The 27,489-nt window shown below is 40.1% G+C and overlaps 1 protein-coding gene across 7 annotated transcripts in view; it reads right to left on the bottom strand.

Annotated features, from left to right (window-relative positions):
• Positions 1–1,575: 1,575 nt before the first annotated feature.
• Positions 1,576–27,489, bottom strand: part of LOC122989847 (protein MTSS 2-like) — a 78,421-nt gene continuing 52,507 nt past the window's right edge. Inside the window, exons 4-16 of one of the 7 annotated variants that reach the window (XM_044363117.1) lie at positions 26,428–26,512; positions 25,597–25,688; positions 24,591–24,665; positions 23,299–23,307; positions 20,657–20,814; positions 20,009–20,116; positions 19,799–19,896; positions 18,036–18,180; positions 16,849–16,923; positions 13,487–13,642; positions 12,784–12,966; positions 11,995–12,160; positions 1,576–11,509 (exon numbers count right to left, since the gene is read on the bottom strand). In XM_044363117.1, the coding sequence (XP_044219052.1) occupies positions 10,629–11,509; positions 11,995–12,160; positions 12,784–12,966; positions 13,487–13,642; positions 16,849–16,923; positions 18,036–18,180; positions 19,799–19,896; positions 20,009–20,116; positions 20,657–20,814; positions 23,299–23,307; positions 24,591–24,665; positions 25,597–25,688; positions 26,428–26,512 (2,231 nt within the window). In that variant the 3' untranslated portion in view covers positions 1,576–10,628. Of the gene's footprint in view, positions 11,510–11,994; positions 12,161–12,783; positions 12,967–13,486; positions 13,643–16,848; positions 16,924–18,035; positions 18,322–19,798; positions 19,897–20,008; positions 20,117–20,656; positions 20,815–23,298; positions 23,308–24,590; positions 24,666–25,596; positions 25,689–26,427; positions 26,513–27,489 lie in introns of all 7 variants that reach the window. The other 6 variants (XM_044362893.1, XM_044363039.1, XM_044362974.1 and 3 more) reach the window with 6 other exon arrangements.

The raw sequence follows: 27,489 nt of genomic DNA on the forward strand, positions 1-27,489 counted from the left end.
GGTCACAGCAGCAGCTTTTGTTGGAGACTGAACTAAAATCTCTCAAAATAGATATAAATTAAAGATTATGAAAATTATCTTTATGGATGAAGAGCTACTTCTTGCTCAGAAAATAAAGAAATTATTGATTCTTAAACTCTCTTTGTTTCTCAGCATTTATCCTTGCAATTCTTTGTTCACTTTGCTGTGTAAGCAACAGCTCAGTCCATTCAGCAACCATAGAAAGTCAGGTAAACTGAGGACATTCAGAAAGGATGAGTATAGCCTGGCTGCTTGTCTCAGTCTTCTCTGAACAGCTCAGGTGTCTGACATATCTGCATGGGAATGGCCTGACTGTATAAGCAGCTTGTATCATAACTGATCTGTCTTCCTCAGACTGGCTTCTGCATGGGGAAGTTAAAGGTCTTGGGCGCCCCCTACCAGCAAACACTAGAATGCATTTAATTTCCTCTCGCTTCCCTCATTTCCACCTTCATGAGTGATCTACAACTTTTTGTCATGGGCACTGACCTGGAAAAAAGGCAAATGAATTGAGGTGGAGAGCGCACACTCAGTATTCATTTAGGAAAATAACTGTAATGTCCACTAAGCTGTGTGCTGGATCAAGAGTGTGCAGAATCTAGTTTAGTTTCTCTGATATTCTTGGCATCGTAATCAGTCTCTATATAGTGAATAGTGGGGAACTTCCAAAATATAATTAACATGGCTTTTCCAACACTTTCTGTTTTTTTCATAACACTGAATACATTTTTGCATTAATGATGCAGGTGTTTCTTGTTTTACATTTACATTATTACTTTTAGGAACTATTAAAGGTTGATTTTCATATCATTTCCATATCAAATAAATCCTTTTGATGCAAGTAAACAAATTATTTGTTCAAAATTGTCCAAAGTGGACTGTGTGAGGTTAAGTTGACTCTCCTCAGTTATTAAATGTCTGATCATTAAAGATAATTGCAATAGTGCAATTATCTTTAATGCAATTATAAGTGGCAATTTAATACTGCTGATTAATGAGTCTCTACACTTAGTCACTTCAACTGAATGTGTGAACAAGAGAACCAATTCTGATTGACATATTTATACATTTTCTTCAATTTCCGTAAAATATGTCAGTGCTATATTAATGTTAACTGTTTTGAATAGATTTGCATACATATTGAGTTGATAAATTAATCCAGCTAAATTCGCTTTTTTGATTGACGAAATGCTGCACAATTTATTTTTTATGACTTTGAGAACTCACACAGAGTGAAGTGCAGATTTTTGAGAACAATAATTGGAAATGTAATAAGGGATGGATGCATTAATGTCAGCTGCAGATTGACCTGTAGACAATTAGGATTATCCATGTTCATGTATAAACATGTATGTGTTCAGTTTGAAAACTGAGGCTGAAAGTACACAAAATGTGTTGCTTTTTACTGAAAAACTGATATCCAGCCTGTTTTTTTATCCACTGATGGGTTAAGATGGAAGATTTATTTGTTAAAAAATATTCTGTTATCGTAAATATGGTCAATATTTAGTAATCAGGCTTTTTAAGTAATAATACTCGCTTCACACAGCAGCACACAGTTTAAGTACAACTTTTATTAATACTGGAATCATCACAGTGCGTTTTGTTACATTAGCAAGTGACTAAAGTTAACAAAAAAGGGTCAATTTTACAAAAAGGAAGACAGAAAATAAAACCTTATCATCAGCGACAAGAGGCGAAAGAACCTTAGAAAATCAATTCACAATAAATTAAAGAAGAAGAGCAGAGGAGGGGACAGAAAAAAGAGAGAAAGACAAGACCACAGTGCCTGCAGGGCTACTCGGGAAGGAAGAGAGGAGCAAAAGATCGGTTTGTACAGAAACATAAGAGCAGATGTTGACTCCGTCACAATGTTATCCTTTGAACAAAATGGCCACATAGAAATTATATCAATGCCTCAATGGTGAGTGGTGGAGAGATTTCTTTGTAGAGTTCAGATGGAGTCTGCAGAGGAAGAAGAAGAGTAAGAGAGCGAGCGAGTGAACAACAGACACTACCGAGAACTGGAGTATTGATAGTAAGACATTCAGTTTAGTTACAATGGCAGCAGGAGGCCACTTTGGTCACTCCGTTCTGCATGGCTGTATGACAGGAAGTTACAATGTGTTTCATCACAATCCCCTGGGGGATTTCAGCAGACCCTCGTGTGGCTTCGTAGAATCTACCTTAGTCATGTTTGCTTCAGATGAGTGTGTGTACTGTGTGTATGTGCGAGTGTGTAGTCGGTTTCTTAGCATCAGACAGCAAGAAGGATTGACAGATTGTGTGTGGGAGGTGACAGGGAGGAACAGTGGGGGTCTTAACAACGTGTCCTTGTGCAACAGACACATACACACACACATGCACGCACACACATGAAGGACACATTCAGTATGGGCAGATGGCTAAAGGAGTGAGCTTTATATAAAGCAAACTCAGAGTGCTGCATTTGTTCTCATCATAAACAACACAGTCTTTTCTTATTTGAATCAGTCAGATAAAGAACTACAGCGGGTTGATTTCACTTACTTCAAATGGGTGGTATTTTTACATCATATTTAAGACGGGAAGTTTCAGTGTGTTGCATTTGAAGAGATATAGATTTCTACTGGTGTTTTCACGCTGCAAGCAAATGCTCATGTTGGAAGTCCACCAATGTCCTATAAATCTGAGTAACCAGGGAAACTCAACAGTGTTTTCATGGTCATCAAGCACCACCAGGCAGCTAGAGCTTCTGTTTTACCGTATCAATACAATTTCAATTCAATATCAATACATTTCACTTCTGGCAACAGCAAAATGCGATGTGAAAGTCTACAAAATGAACTTCTCAAAAAACATTGTGGAACAGCTGAGTCAGTTGTTGGGTCACTGGTGAGCTCTGTAGTCATTTGAGTTGTTACTGGTTTGAAGGAATGTTAAAAAATATTTTGAAATGCAGTGAAAATGCCAGATATTGGCAAAAAATGCAGACCACTACACAAAAGCATCTGTAGCCTGAGGCAGTAAATCAGAACGAAGAGGCAAATGTACCAGGATGCTTGCAGTCAACAGTCTCCTACCCTGAGATCTCAAATCTACTTCTGAAATTGTTTTAAACTCAGCCCTAATAACAGTGTCAAACTTGTGATGAAAAGTGTAGATAGAGACACTCAACACAAGTCAACATTCTTGATTCAAAACTCTTGATAGCTATTGGTAAAGAAGCAGGGACTTTAGAGAGAAGGAGTTGGATTTTTTACTTTTTTAAATTGCATGTCTTAATTCTTACATTATGGTGAAGATGACATACACGCAACACTAATTCTCACCTCATCTCTCTGACTCTTTCATCTCATATTTTTTTTTTTTTTTTACAATACTTCAACCTGAAATAACAAATATTTTGGCCACCAGCAGGCAGCAGAAATGATCTGTAAACATACCTTTTAAGTTGATATGGTGAACTGGTTAGCATACTGTTGCCTATCTATACAGCAGCTAGCATTGTGACCGATGTTACTGAATCAGTTTTCTGGTTTAATGACTCCTTCAGCTTGTTTTAAGTGTAAATTGTTAGCAATTAACATTAAGCTATAATTATCACTAGAGGCCACAATGGGCCCTATTCAGCAAAAGTTAGTTTTAATTAGAGTTGATTTTTACTTTAGTAGGTTTACTTGTGTTTAAGTAATCATCAGTGAAGTAACAGCACTTTTCATTTGTTAAACTAAGGTAGATTTGGCAGTCAGCCTTGTGCTTTACACACCAGGAGATTACTAAAATCAAACTTGCATATTGTAGGTGTCTTTGAAAGAAGCACACCAAGAACCCAACAAAGTAAAATAAGATGCCTCTGAGATGATGCCAAAAAGATGTCTTAAAAAGCCTGATCAAAATGAATTAAAATTTAATCTAGCATTGAGATTCCAGCTGCTTGCCTTGAAACCAGCTCATGTTACTACAGCAGGAAGAAGTTTACTCTAGCTAACGCTTACAACACTTCTTTGAACAACACACTCTGGAGCCATAATGATGCCACCCATTAGCCATTACCAACTACACACACACACACACACACACACATACATTTAGACCATGGCACACATGGATACTGACACACATACACATTGTGAGAGGGAAGGGAGGAGAGTGAACGGGAGACAGACAGAGAGAGAGAGACAGAGCTGAGCTCATATTCACTGTGGACTGTGGTGAAAATGAAGACTTTATTAGAATTATTTTTCATTAGTTTCGATGGTTTGCGAGGTATCGAGAGACAGAATACAGCCAATGGGACTCTCATCATGATAAGCGTTGTTTTTTAACTTGTCAGCAAGGCATCCCTGGGTGTATTAACCAGTGATTGGAAGTTCAGGGGTATGCAAGAAAAGAAAGAGGAATATTGGAAAAAGAAGAGCTGTTGGAGAAGTTTAGAATCAGAGGATATGTAAATTTAGTTTTCTTTGCTTCCTCCATACCCCACATTAGTTGGTCAGAGACGTGAGTTGTTGGCAGTTTTCATACAGTTCCAGACTGTTCAGACAACGGTGCTGTTGAGTATTTACACCTTGATCCCACCATGGTCCGACCATTGCAAAAAGGGTATCACAAGTTTTGATTAAACATTTAAAGAGTGGTTCAGAATTTTGGGAAATACACTTTTTCGCTATCATGAGGTTGTCAGGCAACAAAATCATTTCCCCTTTCACTTACACTTACACCTCAGTTTTTGCATGGATTAAATAAATGAGATATAGCATGTTAGTGAAATGTAAAGGTGCAGGTAGGCCAAGCTAGCTGTTTCTTATTGTTTTCAGTCTTTATGCTAAGCTAATCTAAGAAAACCAGCTGTAGCTTCAAATTTAACAGACAGATGAGAGTGGTATCAATGTTCTCATCTCACTCTGGACAAGAAAGCAGGTGAGTGTATCTCCTGAAAACTTTTCTGTCAACATTTGAAAGTCTATAAGCTGATATCTGTCACATACTGTGCCCAATAATCAACAGCACCATAGTCTGCACTACCTGTATGTATATAAGACAGCATTTCCTAAGGTCATTATTTCATCTTTTAATCAAGTTTGTATATAACTAGCTGTAACATGACATAAGTGTAACATCTTCCAGGTTTCCATGAGTCCAATTGTTGCCTAGCTGGTGTGCTAGCCTTGCTAGGCACCAAGAAAGCTAATACCAAAAGAAATTTAAAATGTAGTAATTTCACAGAAAATGAAGATGGGATATCTTGACCTTTTAACTCAATGAAATTATGAAATGAAGGTTAAAATGTTACTTTTACAGTGTTTGTTCCTTTTGGACATGCTGTAGTTAAGACTGTGCAGTATGCTCAGTAAATGAAGATGGGGTTTTGTATGTGTGTGTGTGTGTGTGTGTGTGTGTGTATGTGTGTGTGTTTGTGTGTACGCACGCATGCCTGCACGCATGTAAATCTGGCCATGTGCTGTGTGTATGTTCCTACAGAATGTCCTGTTTTTCATTGTAGCTCCTGCTTTGCCCACATGCTGGTAGGCCTACTTCTACACACATACACTCAATAAAAATGGGCATATTGACACATCTGTAGCGGAGTAGTTATTTCAGCTTGTTCAGACAGTTAGTTCAGTACACAGTTAATTCAGCATGTTAAAAAAAAGACATTATTGTTTAGTTAGATAACTTCTTGTGCTGTTAACTGGGCATTTTAAAGGAAAATAGCAATGTTGTGTCTCACACTCATGTCACACTCATCCTAAAGCCAGTCGTCCTGTAGCATGACAGGTCGTGTGCAGTTTGACCTGATTCTCTCTAGATCCCATTCAGTATGAAAACCATACAGTTATAGTGTTCTTGTCTTGTCCTGAGATGTTATCCATCATTTGGAATTATTGTAAGCAGTGTGTCTGTGTCTGTGGGGGATTATAAACCTTTTATTCAAGCAATAACTCTCTGTAGATGACTGGCAGTGAATTCAGTTGTTTGCACATACAGCACATACCAACAAGTCCTCCAAATTAAACGACCACATAGATCATTTGTATCTGCACTCCAGAACAACCCATAGGAGCATAATATGCCACTTTCCAAAGCAGGATCATAATATGCCGCTTTACAAAACGCTTTTACAAAGTAATTATGATTTATGATGTGACAATGCTATGGTTAAGGTCTGGTTAGGTTTAGGAGCAAAAAACACTTGTTTAGGGTTAGGAAAAGATCATGGTTGGGTTAAAATGATCACTTGAAATATGGTAAAACGTGGCAACCGTCAGCAACAGTAAACACTATGTTACGGTTATGAATGCAGTAAAATATGTCCCGATGGTTGACACTGAGAGATGGAAATGGGATGCGAACAGTGGTCTCAAACAGTAGTCTCCTATAGCTTTGGCCACTTTTTGCCATCTATGGCTGCTAGATGGCGTCTGTAAATCAAACGTAACTATAGGTTGTTTTTGGCCACTGAATTTACGACCTATAGTGTCGTTTTTTCTTGGGAGGACAGGCTCACACATACACATTCAGACTAGTAGCATTGGCTCTTGCAGTGCTCTTGGATGTTTAGTAAAGGGTCTCTAAACTCCAAATTACACCATCAGATCCATGCCATAGGGGACAGGTTTTAGACGTGGAACACAAGTATCCTAGAATGGACAAAACATTGATATTTTCCTTTATAACACCCACACTGGAACATCAATGTGAATGTACGTACATGCACACTACCCCTCTATTGCTTTCCTGCAGGTTAAACTGGAAACTTCATTCAGTTGTACGAGAACAAGGTTCTGACATTGCAACAGTTCAAGCAAGTCAAACAGTTCCATGTTCCCCTTCACCTTGTAGTACATTCAGCATACGTACAGTGTGACCTTGACAGGCGGTCTGACACAAACTCTTCAGAAACATTTCTCCTCACCCAAAATATGTTTTTGGGGGGATGGAGTCCAAGCCCGCTGCTCTCCCCTTCCACCCTCTCACCCAGTCATGTTCAGCTGATACAACACACAGCATCCGCATGTGACAACACACATACAGTAGTTCCCCCCAGGAAAAAAAATAAACCTCCCCTTACTGAAGCACTGTTTTAAAGTTCAACAAAATAGCGTGCTCACAGAGGGTGACAATGTTTAAAAATTGCAAACATTCTCCTCTCCATCTCTTTTAATTAAATCATCCTAATTTTCTTTTAAAACAGCCAGAAATAGGTCTAAAACAGTGCTCTGTTCGAGGCAAAAAATAGAAATAAGTCGACAAAAAGAGCATGTATGAGTGTTGATGTCACTGGCTATGTTCAGGTCACTGCTAATAGAGCGTACAGACATGTTGATGAAGAGTTCACTAGCCTACAGTTCAACAGCCAAACAAGGATGCACTCACTCTCAGCCCACACATCCTACATCCGTATGTTACACAGCTTAGTAGTTTGTGTTACAGCTGGGGTTTTTCTTCTTTTTACATTATTTAAAAGTAAGACTAAATACTCAAACAGTACTGCAGAAAGAAAAAAATATATAATAAAACTGAATAACCCATGTAATATTTTCTAACAAACCTTTATACCAAATCTGTGCGCCTGATTCTCATTTACAAGTACAGCACATACAGTACATATTGTATGAACAGGCAGTGAAATGCTCATTCCACACATCTCTCTCTGTCAGCTTTCAAAGTCTAATTTAAATCTTTCTTTGTCATCAGCGAGCGAATCACCTATTCTCCCATTTTAATGTCCATAAATAATTCTTTCATACAGCCGTGTCCTGAGCTGAACTTGGTTATATTTGCACTGAGCTGAGCTGAATCAAACTGGAGTAGTCCGGTAAATTCTAAAAGATTTTGACAGCACATTATGTGTTCACACAGCATCCTGAAGCTACATTCATTCCTTATGACTGAATAAATGCTAGTTTTTTTTAAGTTTTAATTGATGATGCTCATCAACAAACAATTGTACCTGTGCTTTCTTTATGTCCTGCCTGTAGCTCAAACATCATCAGCGTAAACACGAATCAGCCATCAGACATTGACAGAGCAATATGGTGACAAGTGAAAAAAACAAAAAAAACAAACTATTATGTTCCTACAAGAATTCATTCACACTTTTCAGTATTGTTTGTCTCCTATGGTAACATTAGTGCTAGGTGATGTGTTTTTTATTCTTACCACAGAATTGCAAAATAGCGTTGTTCAGCTATGTTTAACACTTAACTGTCCTTTCCCAAAATGCAAAAATACAGTACTGGTAAGAATATATTTGCAGATAATCCTTTGTGCTGAAATGTATTTGCACATGAACATGGCTGAAAAATACTTTGTAATATACAGTACAGTGTTTGTACACTGAAAATACATTTCTGCAGCATTTCCATCTACGTGTGCAAATACATTTCAAGTCTTTTGTTAATGTATATTGAAGTTGTTTCACCCAAATGACAGATAAACATATTCTCTCATTTACTACTAGTGTTTTCTAGGCATGCAGATAATTTTGGTTTAATTTGCCCAGATTTTGATTCCTGTAGATTTCTGCCTCCACTTCAGTACAATGGAGAAAAATGTGATTGAAATTCTGGTGCTCACAGAGTTGGAAAATGTCATTTGAAAAATTCAACGATTCAAGCGATGTGTCTTTCCATGTTCAGTGTTCTTGTTACCCTGCATGATCTACAAAATGGCGCTGTCAAAAGGTTTTCAGGGGGCTGTCTCTGTGGTTGAAGGTAGTTCTGATGAAATTGGGGCCTGTAGATGATCCAGAGTGACAAGGACATTGTTTCTGAGAAGATTAGTTGCCGTTAATTTTTTAAAATGTCATTTAAAAAAAAAAATAATATCACAAATTCCATTCATATTGGTTAACCTGGAGTGGTGGCTGAAATGTCAAAACCTGGGCAAATAAAACCAAAGCTATCTGCATGGTTAGTGAGAAAATATGTCTGAGCTATTTGTGCCATGTATTTTTATGTCTTCCTTCAGATCCCAGTGCAGCCACATCATAAACAGCTTCAGTACTATTCACAACCCACAGCAGGTGATGGCTTGACGTCCAATCCTGTTTTAAATAAATATGTTGCTCTACTTTCTTAACCCATCTGTCATGTAACCAATCACTCCAATTCCACCATTCTTTATCACTTCCTCTTTGCCTGTCTGCCTACTTCTTCTTCTTCTACAAATTAAATCATTTCCTCAGGACACGGTCTTATTGGCAACCATCTCTCTCACTTTCACTCTCTCTATTACACAGTATGACTACAGCAACACCTAGTGGCTATTGCACTGCACATACTCTACCACCTATCAAAGTGCTTACAGTTTTCCTTTTTTTTTTTTTGTTTTTTCTTTTTTGTAATCCATTTCCTCCACTGGAAAGAGACAGGGACAGAGAGAGAGAGAGACACACGCCAAAACCAGCGAGGCATGAATTCACAGTCGATGTGTAATTTTAGCATTCCTGATGATTGCCTGAATGTGACAAAGGAGAACCTGCAATCCTCCATCGATCCTCTTCCTCGAAACAAGAAAATAAAACACATTTATTGCTCCATTTCTGATTAACATTTTCTCTCTGGTTCTAGAAAATATATATGAATATATCTATACGCCTGGATTACTTCTTGTAGCTTCTCGTACAGTGGTAACAAGGTAAATGACGTCACGATATAAACAAGAAAATACACGCACAACACACAGGAGAAAAGCCCTGCCCTCATTGGGTAACCAGCTGTCCTGCAGCAGAGCTCTACCCACCCCCCTCGCACACACACATACACACACACACACACACACACACACACACACACGATCAATCACGTGCACACACACTCACATTTCACACTCGCTCGCGTGCATACACATGAATGCACTCGCACACTACACGCACAGAGAGAGAGAGAGGGGAAGGGGGCACTAGCACGGTTCAATGCCAACAGTATTTTTTTAAAGACTGTTCTACATTAGGATGAACCAGAGGAGCCCTCTGGCTTGTTAGCTCCCCATGCTAATACCAAAGCTTCAGTTCAGTGGGCTAATAAGTACAGTGTGTTGCTGCTGAGACAGCCTGGGTTCAAATCCAGCTGGTCAGATGGCACTCTGATGCCCCGCCCTCTCTCTTGCCCCCACTGGCCCCTCCTTCAGTCATCAGTCTCTCATGTGGGATTAGACAGTCGGGTTAGTTGGAGAAGAGGATGGGGAAGGGTGTGCAGTAAGTTGGCAAACAGAACCCAGTCTTTCTCTCTGTCTTTACCTCTTTTTTAAATCGTATCAGTTCTTCCTATGAGTCTTTCCATCCCTGGGTGAGGGTGTAGAGAAGAGAAACATGCGTCCAACACACACTAGTTATAGTGGCCTGCTAGGAGCCTGTCAATATTCAGTATTTAACTTTAATTGTCAGCATGAGTTAACATTATTAATGTTATTATTATCATTATATTATATATCATTTACTCTAATGGTGTCTTTAAACTTATTTTTTGTGTATGTTTTGTTTTCATTCATCTTCTGTTATATTATAGATTTCCCTACATGGTTAAGTTCTTGTGTATGTACTAGGCGGTTGGGTTGCACCACACCAACACCTGACTCCCTATTGGCTGACAAGTATCTTCCCCTTTCTGCTTCTACTCCAATCACAAGATGCGCGGCGCCGAGCGGTCATTAGAGACGGTCTTGCGAAGTCGGACTCCTCTCCTGATGGTGGTCAACATGTCACCGGACCCCTCTGCCCCCTCTGTCCCTGTTTGAGCATCGATGGAGCCAGTTGGCGGCGGGGCTGGGTCATCAGGGAGGGCGGGGAAAGGAAACTGCCCCTCTCCAAGGGCATGCGCACTGGCTACCAACTCGCCAATCTTCTCCACTAGGCTGTGCCGATTTGCCGCGATCATCTGATCCTCCTCTGATCCTGAACCTGTTCCCATTGCAAGGCCCCCATGCTGCTGGGCGTAGACCTCTAATGCTGCCCCTGACCCCCAGGCGGTGTTAGGCAGGCTGAGGCGCTTGGGTGATGCCTTCACATAATCAAGCGCTCCCTGTGCATCCTCGACTCCAGTGAAGAACACGCACTCCTCGCTGCCCACACGCACAGGCACGCCACCTGGATGCCCTCCACCTGCGTACCCGCTACCACCCGCACCAGGCGAATGTGAGTCTCCGGGAACAGTAGGTGTCTTGACAGGCACAATGGGTGGTCGAATAGGGATGGGCCCTGCATTGGACAGGGTGCGCCTCACACCTGGTTTGGTAGATGGGGTTCGGCGGATGGTGGCAGTGCCTGGTGTCCCTACTCCACCCCCACCAGCTCCACCAGGCTGTCCTGGTATGCCATGACCCCCAGGGCCGAGCACCCCGCTGGGTAGACCAGCCGTGCTGGCTGGCCTCTTGGTCTGGATCATACGCCGGTAGTTCTGGGCGATGTTGGAGTGACGAGGAATGGTGGAGGACTTGTCAAACTCGGTCTGTCCATCTGGGCCTTCAGCATCACCGTTCACTGAGTAGCAGTCATAATCTGAACCTGATGTGGGGGGGAGGGAAGGAGGATGAAATGGACAGAGAAGGAAGACAATGTAATGTGGTCACATAACTGGATTAACAAAGGGAAAAATGCATTATTTGATCAGCCAGCATTTTTGCAGAGGAACAATATTGTTCAATTTCATCTTTGTATTCCCATCTCAAGACACTGTCAGAATACACCCGCCATGAACTTGCTGCCAGCGTGATTAAATGAACTCCTCTCCATTTGATTTTGGCACACTACATTTTAAAGACTGGGGTTTTAGGGGAAAGTTATGAAGTCAAAATGCTGCAGAGCTGGTTAATATGAACATTTCCAATTTAAAATGGTCATAATACCGCTTGAAAAGTGTTTTTTCTGAGATTTTACAAGATACAAGTAGATGAGTGTGGCCAGGTTCTTGGCAAGGAAGCATTTATGAATTTGGGCTCCCTTGACTGAACAAGATTAAAAACTACAGCAGAAGAAGAGAAATGTTTCACCTTGTGAAGGGATTGTGTCCTCAGAGCAGGACGGGGTTGTGGTCTCTGTGCTGTAGCCACTGGAGTACTGCAGGGAGTCTCTGCTGCTTTTCTGCTGCTCCATACTTAGTCCTCTGGTCAGCACCATGGCCAGGTCACTGGCTGCTGGAGAAATCTCCTCTCCATGCTGAGGAGTTCAAATATTCAATAAAGACTCCAATTACTCCCACTACTAATGACACAAATTGTTTAGTACATCAGCACAGCCAGTAAATATGTTAATAATTCTCAGTTTCTAATTATATAAAAACAAACAAATATAAAGATCATTATTCTATTATGTCTATTACTACAAGTCTGCTGAAACTTCTTTATGGTTGTCCTAATAAATTCACAATTAAATCTAAACTAAATGATTTTGTTCCAACAAGTGCACTCAATGCTCTGTCCTTTTTCTGATATATATATATAAGATATATTCAATAATTTTTGAAATTGCAAAAATGCAGGATGATGCTGGTCATGTAGAGACCAGGAGAAACAGAAATGCACATGTAAAGTTTAGTCTATTGCGTAAAAGTTAGAAACCAAAACCAAATATCTCCAAATTTGGCTCATACCATACTGCCAATGGCAAAATACATTTGGATAGGTTGGTTCACGTGTTGTTATTTTGTATTGTCTTTTCCTCAAATGAAAACAGTGACATGACAAAGAAAATTGGGGAATTTTTCTGAAAAAAGTTGAATCACTGGACTGTGTTTCTGTAAGTTTATACTCATCTCGCTTCTCAACGTTATCCCACATTACCTTGGCAGCGATGGTAGCCGGATTCATCCTGGGCCTCTGCCCGTCATCAGCGTGTGATGGTCCAGCGTAGCCCTGGGAGCTTGGTGATGCCTCGTTCTCCCTCAGCCTGTCGAGAGGTTCCTTTCTCCTCTGAACTGCCGCTGCAGCCACTGGCTGCTCATACTGACCTGCTTTGGACCAATCCTGAAGAGGTGAGTGCAATTAATAAACAGGAAGTAGCGGGTAGGGTTAGCGCAATAGACTTGTCCACTATCCAGCAGTTTGAAGCCCTTCATCTGAGTGCAGAGAGAGGGGGTCTGTATGGGTGGATTGTGTCTGGGTGCTTGGAAGAGTGTGTGTGCGTGGGTGTGTGTGGGCAGGGGCCTTTTTTTTGGGTTTGAGTGTGCTATTGTTGATGAGTTTGATTGGTCAGCTCTCCGCACCCTGCTTAGTTTTGGCCAATCTCCAGTCGGTAGATTGCAAAACCAGTGAGTGAGACAGGTGAGGCCAAAAATAAAGAAAAAAAGATTCATGCACACACAGCAGGTGGGGATGAGCATTTTAAGGAAGCAAAGCAATGTGGTTATGAATGAGTTACTCAGGTGATAAAAATGAAAAGAAAATAAACCCTAAGCATGAACTTAACATAAAGAAAATGAAACGTATTAAACAGCAACAGAAGAAAACGGGCAACTGAAGGAATGGAAGCGAATGGAGAACAAACCTTCCAGATAGGAACCTTTGATGTGGGAGAGGAGGAGCTGGATCCAGAGGGGCGGTTATAGGATGGGGACACAGTAACAGGAAGAATGACAGAGAGAGGCCTGGTGGAGCCAGAGTGAGAGAGAGCGGGGCGGAAGGTAGCGAAGGACGAGCCAAACTGTGGGACAAGAGACATAGTCACATTATGAGAGAAAGAAAAAGACACAGACAGACTGAGAGAGAGAAAGAAAGAGAGAGAGAGAGAGAGAGGTAGCTGGCTCTGGTTAAGGACCACTGGGCCAAACACATCAATATACACAAGCCAGGCCCTCAGTGTGAAACAGAAGAGCTGGAAGAAATCAGCAGGAGATTTGACAATAGAGAAGACCTCCAAAACACAATTAGTCACTGCTGTCCATGCATCAAAATGACTCTATATGCAAACTAAGTGTACTAAGTCTAAGGTCAGTGAAGTCTAGCAAGCCTACTTTTAACAGCTACTTCATATGTTTATGTTAGAGTGGTCATGGGATGTGTTAAAGCAGCCCCAGACATGCATTTGAAATTCCACATTCAAAAACAAATGTGAGGTTTATGCTTCATCATCACAGTTTTTTGGGTTTTTCTTTTTACAGTAGGAAGCATCTGGGACTGACGGTCCCAGAGGTCCACAGGTTAATACTGGTGATGCTGGGAATGGGACCAGCAACCTTTTGGGTGCTACTTTTATGAATCAAAATGCAGGGAGCAAAGTGCAGTCAAGTGTGCCATGCACAGTGTGTGGTGAGGAAGTAACAGTGCACTTTTATAGATTTGTTGCAGGTGTAAAACACACCCAGTTGTGCTTTCTGAATAAGATTGAATTCAGTTAGATTTGGCAGTACGTAAATGCAATCATGTTGCTACTGTCACACTGGGAATGAAGACATAATCAGTTTAAAACTTAAATGGTTACATATACTGACCATTTCTGTAATGATCCACAAATAATTCTGCATGTTTTTTTTGTTTTGTGTGTGTGTGTGTGTGTGTGTGTTGTTTCTACACACGCCATGACTTTCTCTACTGTGTCATGCTGTTTATCGGCTCTACTTTTGTCTCCAGCGCATTCGGTTGTTGCCCCAGTTGTTCGATGTTGTTTGGTGAGGACACAGAGATACAACCTGTTGACACTGTTCTGAGGGATTTCGGTGATGAAGAGGAGAGAGAAGTTTTAATTGATTGATTTTTCATCAAATTGTGTGTGTGTATGTGTTTCCAGTATATCCTGAAGACTTAATCTTCTCAAATGATCCTGATAATTAGAATAAAAATATTGAGATACAACTAACAAGTTTGATTTGCTTACAAGCACAGAAGTTTGTGTGATTGCTTGGCAACAACCTTGTGGTTGTGAAAGATTTAATCAAGGGAACCAGAGGATGTGGGACATGGACTCCATACTGACAATGTTTAGAGATGGATCACTTGCATGCTGCCTTCAGATGGCTGCAAGGAGAGTTAATCAATTGAAAGGAAAGGCAGTCATACTTGCAAGCTCTTGTGGATAACAGATGCTGGTTAAAATCAGACACTTTGCCTCATGAGCATTATTGGAATTGTATTTTTCCCCCATAAACAGATGTGCCTTCTGATTGAAGAATGCATGACAAACAGGAAAGCGACAAGCTCTCAAACATAAGTAGTAAATGAATCTGTGATTTTCGAGAGCTTTATGTGGGTGTGCTTCTATCAATTAAAGTGACAGAAGCAGCACAGAATTCAGAGGTTCTGTGTATAATTTGCTGTTGACCTGATCTGAGTAGAAAGTATTAGTTGGTGAGGATGCAAACGCTGTGAATATTAAAACCAAAACTGTAATTTGCCACCGGATTGCTATACTCTACTGCCCCTCTCCTCCCACTGTAACACACAGAGGGTAACAGGTGAGTAAAAAACATCCAACTGTGCCTCAAGAAGATAAGATTTTGCACAAAAGTAGAGCCCTTTGAGTCTAATTTCTGAAAGTAACTATTTGTTTTTTATTTTGAAAACACTGGGATACATTAATAGACCAACACCTAATGTCTGATGTGTATTTTTCTTCATAGTTTTGTTGTAAAATAAGTTGATGGTGTTTGATTTGATGTTGTTTGAAAAGCTTTCTCTGCTGGAGAATCCATTTACCCCCCTCAAAAGGAGCTAAATGTATTAAGAGTAGGAGTTGTTGGGGAGCTATTACTCTGTTCAGATTCAGGTTTGCCTCAACATCCAGAAGTCAAAATCTCCCACTGTTTTCAAAAATCCATTAAACTCTTAACACAAAGCTCCTGCTACCTTAATGAATGTAACTCATTATTTCAAACAGCATGTGCTTCGTACTTCTTTCTTTTAATGATTCTATAGCAACACAGATGCTGCACAGAATAGTTCCATTTTACCTGAATTGAAGTTTTGTTTTTGTTTGTCACTGCCGTCAGAAAACAGTATTGGAAAAATAAAAAAAAACCCCAAAACAGTAATAAGCTGTTGAATAAAGTTATGTTAGAAAATTTAATCAATACACATGTTAACATGATGCATTATGGAGAAAATGTAGCAAGCTGTTTTAATGGATTTCTGAAATCACTACGAGACCAATTTCAGGTAGATGAGACAAACTATACAAAGATCGAAGTGTTAAAACTTCAAGTTGTGGTTTTACAGAGGATTATGTACCAAACTATTTCTTGAACAGGAGCACAAACTTCCTGAAATCTTGTCGTCAGGGTCGTCTAGGTAAATGTGAGAGGCGACCAGTGGAAACTCCTAAAAGTTACGTCACCCGGCTGAGAAATGTACACATTGGTACAGATTAAATATGAGATACATGTATACCATGTTAGTTATTGAGATTTAGCAGTGCTGGTAGATGGTTTTTGTGACCTTTAGACAGAGCCAGGCTAGCTGTTACTCCCTGTTTCCAGTCTTCATGCTAAGTTATCTGGCTCCTGGCTGTGTTCATATTTAGCGTTCAGACATGAGATTGATATCGATCCTCTCTTCTAGCTCTTGCCCAGAAAGCGAATAAACAAGCTTTAATTTCACACAGCTACCTCTTGCTGCCGTTTCGGGTTGATGAAACTGTCTCATGTAGCTCTAAATAAGTGGCTCCAGACTCCAGAATTTTTTAACATTTAAATTTAACATTGAACATTGAAAAAAGGGTGATCAAATTACAACTCAGTATTTAATTCAGTATGTATTCACTACTTATTTCCGTCTTATGTAATTAAACATTTTTAAGCTTGATAACAAAATGTATTTGTCTATTTGTTGTTTTCAAGTTACACCACTTAAACTACTTTTAACTCATATTTAGTTTCTGTGCTTTACAGTGTGCATTATATGAGTAAGAATACTTACAGTGGTGGGGGAGCTGCATTCACTGACTGACTGGCATGTTTCTGAGGCCTCTGACGATGCTGAGCTGGATGACTTCTACAGTAGAAATACACAGAGAGAAACACAAAACTTTGGTTTGGCAATCTTGATCAAGAGTCATGTTACTTAAATAAGCAAGATTAGTTTGCCACTCCAATTTCCTCTCTTTAAGGGAAACTTCGGTATTTTTCAACCTGGACCCTATTTTCTCATCATTTTGTGTGTAAGTTACTAATGTCAACAATCATTTTTGAAATTGGTCCAGTGTTGAGCAAGATTTCTTCAGCCAGCAGCATGTACATTGATGGGGCAATGTCACTCCGACAATGTACGTCCACTAAAGTGCTTGTTTTTGCCACTTACAGGCTCTCCAACATTATTTCTTTATCTTTCACTTGATCCAGTCCGTTTGTTATTGTGTCTAACCAAGTTTTGCTCATGGAGAAGTCTCATTCTGAAATCTCGTAAGAGTTGATTTGTTATCGAAATCAGCTAAATATTCAGCCATGACTCTGAAAATCATTTAGTTAACACTAAGCAATACTTCCTGTACTCCAACACATCAAAATCCTCCCCACACTCCTCTCTCCAACTCTGTCATTGTTAAATATTCAGCTGATTTCGGTAACAAGTCAACTCTTGTGAGATTTCAGAATGAGACTTCTCCTTGAGCTAGACTTGGTTAGACACAATAACAAACAGATTGGATCAAGCGAAAGCCTGCTTCTTGGCTGCTGGCTGAAGTGCTCTCACTCAATACTGGACCAATTTTAAAAAATTGTTGTCCCCATTAGTCACTTTGATACAAAAAGATGGGATAATAGGATCCAGGTTGAAAAACACAAGTTTCCCTTTAATACATAAACACAGAGAAAAATGTATGTGTTCATATGAGCATTACTGTGTGTGTGTGTGTGTGTGTGTGTGTGTGTGTGTGTGTGTGTAAACTGTAAATGTATCTTATTTCCCCAAAACAATCTAAGAAATGCCAGTTGAGTGAGATGATTTTGATCAATATTCAGAGTAAATTTGCCAAAAAGCCAATTTCAAACACTCAGAATACTAAAATCAAACGTTGATTTCTTGACACTTCAGAGGTCTGGAGGGAGTCAACAACAACAATTTAAGCCTGAATAACTTTTTATTTGTGTACATAAGTATGTGCATACCTGGCTGGTGATGTCCGAGGGCATGGGTGAGGGGGGCTTGGAGTAGATGTTTGCATCCTGGGAGACAAAGCCTGAATCGTGAGAGGAGACGCTGCTGAGGCGGTGGGCCGCGATGCCCCCTGGTGGCGGAGGCTGGTGTGGCAAGCTGCTGCGGTAGCGATAGGAGGAGGAGGAGGAGGAGGAGGTCGGTGAGTGGGGCAGAGAGCCTCCACCACCGCCACCAATGCCACCACTACCGCCTCCCCCTGACGAACGGGAGGCGCTACTGTGGGCGCTGTTGACGCTGCTGCAAGGAGGGGAAGGTGCAAAAGAGCAGGGGGGAGGCGGGATGATGAAGGGGTGAGGAGTATTAGGGGAGGAAATTGAGGATGAGGGTGATATTTGCCGATGTGGAGTCAGGACAGTTTTTTGGAAGAGAGAGCATGATTACAGGGATGTGGTTTTATTTAGGGGGAATATGTAAGATATAAGAGGTGGGTTATTGGAGGATATGGCAATTAGATGGTTGGAAGATGCATTGGAAGATTTTATGATTGGTTTACATGATGAGTTGGAGTTCAGGAATAATTCACAGCAAGTTGTTGGTCAGTCAGGTTAGTGAAAGCCCGCGATGCGATGACGCATTAAAGTCACACACAGTTAAAAGCAGAGTCCCCGAAAATGAAGGGAAAGGAGGTAACGAAACACCCCGCATGAGAGAAAGAGGGCAAATCACACAAGTGCACACAAACAAGATACAAAAAGACGAGATAGATGTGCAGTGGAAAAGGAGACAAGAACAGAAAAGAATGGTGGTGGTGAGGGAAAAGGGTGGGAGAGAAAAGGGGGGAGGAGGGGGAGGTAAACAGAGAGTGTGTAAGCTTATGAGGATCCAGGGCACACACGTGCATACACACACATACACACACACACGCACACACACACACACACACACAAACAAACACTAAACACTGCAGGCAAATGGCTGTGAACTTGCATGCTTTAGAGCTTCGCCTCAAGGGCGACTGCTACTACATGCACACACTGACAGACACCGGTTCACACACTCATACACCAAGTTAAATTTTAAGACAAAGAACCACAGAAATCTATTTTATGTTTCATTCTTCTAGCAGTATTCATGTTGTTATTTAAAGATTTTGAATTCAAGTACTGTATGCATTTACAGTTAAGAAGACAGAGATTGTGTATTACATCACTCCTCTAGTGTTTTGAACTGAAGCTAATGATATTTAATATAAATGCTAAAATTCTTTATCAATTATCAAGGACAAGCATGTGAAAGTTTAGCTGTTCATAAAGAAAAATCAAGATTCAACGGAACATTTCTCTGTCTGAAAGCTGTGGTTCATTTATTTGGAGTTTTCCACTAAACTGAAGATGACTGAACAAACAGTTATGATGGACTGACACACAGACAGAAGGACTGACAATCACAGTGTAACATAAACATCAGGGAGGGCTCCTCTTTCTGATACTCAGAGACAACTTAGAAATCATTACAAAGAACACTGTGGAACAGGCATTTCTCTGTGTGTGTGTGTGTGTGTGTGTGTGTGTGAGTGTGTGTGTGGGTATGACTTAAGCCACTTTCAGGGATACACACCAGACTTAAGACCAGTTGATCAGGGATGGCTTGTGCAACCGGGGACAAAAGCTGTGTCCCCAGTTGGTGAAACGCTTATTTTTTGGGTCAGCGGTTATGGTTGGGGTTAGGGTATGTCTCCATGTGTGTGTAGATGTGTGTATTTGTGTGTGAGTACCTGCACATGCTGCTCTTGCGTGAGCCAGAGCTGCTTGGGGATGACGGAGGGGTCTGATAGGACCAGCTGTAATCTGACCCCTTCAGATCTTTAATCACCTGAGATAGAGAGAGAACTCGTTAAGCATGTGTTTCTTTCTTTGCATGTGTTCTTCATGCTGTGTGTGTGTGTGTGTGTGTGTGTGTGTGTGTGTGTGTGTGTGTGTTTCACCTGTTCACTGGCAGGGGGCAGTTTGTGGGGGTCAGTTGTCAGCACAGTGAGGTCATCGATGATGGCCTGCAGGTGGGTTATCTCTCCCAGCATAGCGATCTCTCCATTCTGACAAACACCAAGAAACACACAATGAGGGATATTTACTAAGCCTGCTGCAAATCAGTCAGGATCACTGCAATTTTTCAATTTAGCTGGTTAGTTACTAAGACTACAGATGCAAGTGAGTCCAGCTGCAGTTCATCTGATTTGCATGAAGTGTAAATAAGATCTGATGTTGGGCTATTTTGACGCTTATTGCATATGTCTGGAAAGTAATGGAGCACAAAGGAACAAGCAGTTTTTCAGTCATATCTTGTAATTAATAAATTACAATAAATGTTTGAATGTAACGTAAGGATTTAGTTTTAGTTATACTCATGATTACCTGTAACACATAGTAAATGTTGCCTCCCAATAGAAATCAAGCACTTTGTTGCCCCTTGCTTGTCTGACTTTTTGTTTCCTGGCATCATACAAACAAACAACCCATGCTTTCCCTCATGGTGTCTTTGAGCAGATTGTTAATTAACACAGATTGTGGTTATACTGTGCAACAATGACAGGAAGTGCTCTTTCCCTTCCACCCCATTTCCTCTCTCTCCTCACCACGACTGGTTGAAGGAAGCCGATGAAGGTGCAGAAGCGACCCCTCTCCTCCACCAGGGCGCGGCGCACTGCCTGCTTCTCTGTCTCCTCCATCAACAGGCACATGTCGGTCACATCCTGCATGGCGCTGTCCAGCTGGGGCTGCAGGTCCCCTCGCCCTGGGGTGGGGAGGATAGTGGTGAGAAAAAAATACAAGAAAGAAAAGAGTGAAACAAAAAGGCCAGGAAGAAGATGAATAGTAAGGGTAGTTGTAGAAAGGTAAGGAAAAGATAGATAGAAGGGAGGTTTTCATCAAAAGAGGTGGATGAAGAAGAGGAAAGAAAGATGTAGGTGCAGGAGGGTGTGCATGGAAGTGTATGGGAGTAAACAGGAGTAGAAAAAAATCACTCATTAACCCAGTGTGGTTTGTGCAGGCTCTCCACCGACCTCTGCTTCCCATAATGCACTGCTCCATCAGACCACTGGCATACATTGTATAACTCAGATTGAGTGAGACAAAGTAATCAGCAACACTTTGTTTGATGTTTTGGCTCTGTACTTGTTTTCATTTGCATGTTGAATCTATAAATGCATGTTATACTATTATATTATAATAACATATATAGCTGTTTTAGAGGCATGAAATGCAGTAATGTGAGGATTGAACCTCAGGCATCTGAATCTTTCTCAGATAATCTTTTTCAGCAAGGTCGAGCTATGACTGTAGCTACAGCGATTGCTGTGACTACAGGGTGAATGGGTGCGTCCAGTGTTGTGGCCGACTATGCCTGGCTTTGAAGATGTCTAGCTTTATCACAGGTACCACCTTTTGGGGACTGGTAAAATCATTCATTCTATAATTAAAGCTGGTGCTTTCTTGTGGTCTCTCTTGTGTCAACTAAATTTTGTGTCAAATTTATGCGTAAAAAGTTGATCACAGTATGTGAGAGTGTGCAATTCTCCCTCACTATCACTGTGTTAGTCCGCACCAGAGATAAAGGCAATACAGAGCCAAAACATAAATAATGTGTTTCTGTCTTAAAACTCACTTGCTGTAATTGAAAGAGGTAAGACATAGGTGCATAAAAGTATGGTGCACACAATCTGAATCCCATCTACTGTTATCGTAAAAAACATGAAAATGCAAGGAATGGAAAGCAAGACCTGAAATAACTCTTTGTAGTGTTACAGCATGCAAAAAAGGCAACAGAGAAGTCTTCAGTAACAGATAAAATAAAAGACAGATAAGACAGAGGGGGTAGTATGAGAGCCGAGTAAAGCCTGCGGTGTCACTACAAAGCTAATAGTACCAGCTACTGAAGTCATGCAGGAGTCAAGGAAGAAGAAGTTCAATTACATCATGCATGGTCGGGATTTACTACACGACTTAAACTTCTAGAGCTAAACTCACAACAGAAGCTGAACTCTCATCTGTCACCAGGAGACAATGCCTCGATAAAGCCTTTCATTTATTTTACAATGATCATAAATAAAAACTATAATACAATAATTAATGATTAGTGATTATGAGCCTCAAAGATAATTACATTTTCAGAGACTTACTTTTTCATTAATATACAAATATACAGCTGTTGTCCTTATAAAAACTCTTATCAGTTAGAATGATATCTGAAGTCAAATGTCATTGTAAAGTAATTCTCTAACACAGTGATTCCCAACCAGGCATACTTATGTCCCAGGGGGTCCTTCTGTTGCCAGGGGGTACATGGAAAGATTCTGGGGTAGCTCAACTGATTAATATATATATATATATATATATATATATATATATATATAATTTCATTAAAAAAAACATATCCACACATATTGATTGAGCTGTAACACTTGAACACCACATGTTGCCACTGAGAGTGTTTGTTAAAAGTATTGGATAAACAGTTAAAATGTATGGGTATTGGATAAATAGTGGAATAGCTCAAACTAAACACATAAACAGTTGAACTAAAAATAGAGCTAGAAGTTAAAACTAGTAGAACTAGTTAGCTAGAAGTAACAAACAACAAAAGTTGAAATGTATAGTCTAATGGTTGGATAAATGGAATAGCTAAAAGTAAATGCATGAACACTTGAAATAGTTAGCTAAAAGTAACAGATACACAGCTGAAATATACAGCTGTTGGATAAATGGTAAAAATAGCTAAAAGTGATGGAACAGTTGAAATACTTAGATAAATGGATAAATCGTTAAAGATATCTTAATTAAGCAGTTCAAACCTAAAGGTAGTGGACAGATAGTTAAAAGTAATTAATGAATAGTTCAAATAGTTAGCTTATAGTATTGGATAAATGGTTGAAATAACTAAAAGTAATATATAAATGACTGAAATGTCTAGCTTAAGCCACTGCTAGTAAGAATGCAAACTTGATCAAACCAACCTAAAAGTTCAAAATCAATTGAAATTTACAACATGGTGGAACCACTGCTCTAATATACCACAATATACCCAGAGACCTTTCCATGACCATTGGGAATCCTTTCAATATGAATTTGTACCATGTTTGATAAAGCGAGTTCAGCTGGGTTTTAGCCTTCACTACATACATGCTTGTATGGTTTTCTGCAGATGAAGGTTGGAAATGTGAGTAAGAGAGGCAGGCAGGTGATGCTTCAGAGCTGCAGCGAGCGATAGGCTGATACTTACCCTGGATCTCTATTACAGGGAGACAAATACCACAGGGACAGAGAGAGAGACAGAGAGACGGTGGCAGTGAGAGGGGGAGACAGCAAAAGGAAAGCAAAAAAAGAGAAGAAAAAAGGGGAGACAGAGGGAAGAAGGGGGAGAGAAAGCAGAAATAGCAGAACTCATTGTTAAGGTTAGTATAAAGAAGCCATCACAAGACAGCCACAGTGCCACAGGTTAGAGCAAAATAACACTGCTGCAACCAAAAACTCAATCCAGAAATAATATCACCAAGCATCAGCGCTGACAGAACTAACCAGACACTTGCAAACATAACAGCAAAGGACACTGCATTGTCTCACTGCACTGTCAGTGTTACCAAATATTGTATTAATAAATGTTTTTATTGTTAATAATATTGTTTGATTTAATTATTATAAGCACTCTGACATAACATGTCTTTCTATTTGCATTCATAGAGTTGCATTTTTTTTTTTTTTTTTACAAAATATATCATTTTGAAACTTTAAAGATTTTGTATGTCTTGCATTCATGTATTCATCTGCCTGGCAACTGAATGGAAGCTGAGCTGTTCCGGAAAGAAAACACTAATTATTGGTTGCTGCATCATTGAGTGAAGTGTTTCAGGACGAATGAGAAAAGACCTGCACCGAGAGCACCTCTACAGTACCACTAGATGGCAATATAAACCTGCAGTTTTTTTACCTAGACTGTATAGAGTCAATGGTTCTTGACCTCAGAATGAGTCATGAGAATGAGTCAAGTTTCTGTATGTGCGGGTTGTGAATTAATCCGATCAATGGGGTATCTTGTTCTGTTTTGTTTTTACCATGGACTCCAATCAAATACAAACCATAAATCCACATTTGATCTCGTTGATGTTGTGTTATCGTTCACTAGCACTACTAAAGGTGGTGAGATGACATATGATCACATATATCATGAAAATATTAACAGATTTTCTAATTGGTAAAACATATGTACAACTGCAGTAAAAACAGCTCTTCATAATTTTGCTAATGATGCCATGGACCGCTTTAGCGACCTCCCCAGACCTGACTTTTTGGACCACTGCACTACTGTGACACTTTTTTCAACAGTCATGCACACTGATCTGTTTAGCTGAATGTATCAACAACTACATCATATGAGCTACACAGACATACCATTGATACTAGTGTAATTAATGATGTCTGGTCGACCTTGGAAAACACAATTTGACTTTTAAAATGTGACCTTCTACCTGCTCTGTCAAATGTGAGAAGAGCCTGAGCTCGACTGCTGACTGTTACCTTTACGAGCCTTCTTCTGTAGTTTCATGGTGTCAGATGACTTCTTCTTGATCTCATGGCGTGACCTCTTGTACTCTTGAAACAGGATGAACAAAGATGCTTTAGTAACAGGAATGTGAGGCCCTCCGTGTGAACTCATACTATCTTGTATTTCCAATATTGATTTAAATAAAAACATTTCCTGAAGCTGCTCTTCCAAGGGCTCACTGATAAAAGCTGATCTTTGATGATTAGAGTCAGATTAGCCCGGAACACCATCTTCAGTTTTGTGGCTATCAGTACAGAAGGTCTGAAATCAGTCAGATTTACATGAAAGCATGAGAAAGTCTATTATAAAACATACAAATAAGTCTTGGGGTGCTTTCACAACTACAGTAAACTGTTTGATTCATTTCAAACAGACTCTTATCTTTGTAAATATGTTTTAGCATGAATTCAAAGGTAAACTACCATCACAGAAAGAGCTCCACCAAAAAGAATAAAAAAAGCTGACCCTGGCTTACTTTTGCAAAATCCTCTGTCAAGGCACTGCACTTACCAAAGCACCCATTCCTAGTAGATTCTACTTAGATACTTGCTTTCAACTGTAAAATCCTATGTCATAGTATTACAAACAGCTATGCAGTGTCTTGGCATCTGATAAGCCTTCAATTGGATTGTATTTCATTGTTCTGCTGGTACCTGTAGAAACATGCCCAACACAGACCTTGAATTTTTTTAATGTAGTGCTTTGTTCAGTCTTAACAGATAATATGATATGAGTTTAGTTTAAGTGATTATTCCTGGTAATTTACAATTAAGGGATTTAATATCATACATCTAACCACAGTGATCAAACAGGAATCCCCCTTTCATTTGTCTAACCTTCTCGGTGGTCACTCAGCCTCAGAGCAGTGTCTCACAAGGTTTTAGGATTTAAGGCCACTTCAGCGAGAAAAACGTGGGCTTGAGCTTAGTAATGGTTCGGTTACTTGCATTTGCATCATAAACTGGGCTGTTTTTGTACCTTTGGCATGATCCTTGTCCAGCTGGTTGGCAGTCTTCTTCCAGTCCTCAATCTTGTCTTGGAGAGGAGTGATCAGACTCTCCATCAAAGCACTGGGAAAGAGAGAAATGGAGTAAGAGGCTAGACAAATGACGGAACAGTTTATAATTATAATACATTTTCTGATCATTAATAATACATTCTGAGCGCTAGCTGCTGGTGTGGTATCTTGAGAAGAGACAAAGTCAGTGTTGTGAGCAGTAGCGACCCTACAGTAACGACCACCGAGCCCCACTGAACATAACAAACCTATATTTCTGGAATGAGATCATTACGTAAATTCCCTCCATGTGTTGTTCCACTTCGCTATTTTAGTATCTGGAACACTTCTCCCTATCTGCACATGCATACATATGTTATACAAATGCACACACATGAATGCAAAATTATGGGAACATGTGCACATATACACAGACACACACAGGTTTTACATAGAGGACTCCTGTCATTACCATGGTCATAGATCACCATTGTCATTATCATCACCATCAATGTAATAGCTTTTGCTGTGAAAAAGTCATTAGACAGTATGGAGAGTGAAGGAAAAGGCAAAGAATGGTTGAAGACAGACTCCTGGAGAGGTTTTCAGAGTGGCCCGTGTTGCATGCCAATGGTTATATTCATTTACAGTCAATTAAGTAGCACAGCAGTGCTTAATGGAATCCAAACAACTAACAAAATCAAAGTATTTGTCTCATCATGACCCTAAAAACAAGGTCAGCTTTACATGGAAACACATGAGGTTCATCTCAAGACTTAAGGAAAGGAGGCAAGAACGGACATGTGTCTTACTTGGTGAACTGGCGAAGTTTGGCCTCAATGCTGCGATGCCTCATGCACATCCTGGTCAGAGCTGAGCCGATGTCTCTGGTTGCCCCTGGAAACACAAAACAGCTAGGTTCACATGATGAAACACACACACACACACACACATATACAGAGATGCTACCAAAGTGTCCACAAAAAACACAGAAACCACACAAAGCTGTGACCAATATTTACATGACAGATATTAGTGTGCTGTGTAAAGTAAATGCTGGTAAAAGCATTGTCTCCTTCAAACAGATGAACAACTACTGGGACTTTGTATCTTTTTACATTCAGCCAGTATTTACACAAGACACTGATCTGCCTCTTGTAGATAATACACACACTCTGGCTTCGTCCAAATAAAGTAGTGTCTCGCGAGTGTGTGTTTGTGTGAGAGCCAACTGCTAAGGGACCTAGATTCATGAGCAGCTAACCTGCAACTGTAAACACCAGTCTATTTTAAGGCAGAGTGGGTCCATGTGGAAAAAGCTGACCCTGGAGTTGAAGTCAGTTTAAATGATGGCAGACACTGTTAACTTCCAAACAAGGTGCTCAGAGCTGCTACTGCACAGGTGGAAAGCCTACAAGAAAACGTGATTATAGCTTCATTCTCATGCTATGTACTTAAAGACTTTCCAGCAGAGGTAAGGCTTGTACAGTATACCGTGCCTAGAGAATACCATAATCACTGCTGCCACTGAAATGTACACACTGGAAAATTCAGATTAAACAGCAGCCAAATGGGATTTCCTCGAGAGACAGTGTTTATCATAAGGGCTTACATGGGCTTACACAGTAAAATGCAGGGAGTGCCGAGGGAGGAAGGCCGTTATTCCAAAATGTTATGCACCAGATTAATATTTTCATCCAAAACTGAAAAATCCAGTGATTGAATGAAGGGATGGTAATAATTCAAGGGCACAATATCAGAATAAATAGGATACAACTTTTTCAGCTATGCCATTCATGTTACCACATTGTTAAGGAATGGAAACTGCCAATGCTTTTTTACACACACTGTTGTTGTTAATATTCAAATTGCAA

This window comes from Thunnus albacares, chromosome 1, assembly GCF_914725855.1.
Source record: "Thunnus albacares chromosome 1, fThuAlb1.1, whole genome shotgun sequence".
NCBI lineage: Eukaryota > Metazoa > Chordata > Actinopteri > Scombriformes > Scombridae > Thunnus > Thunnus albacares.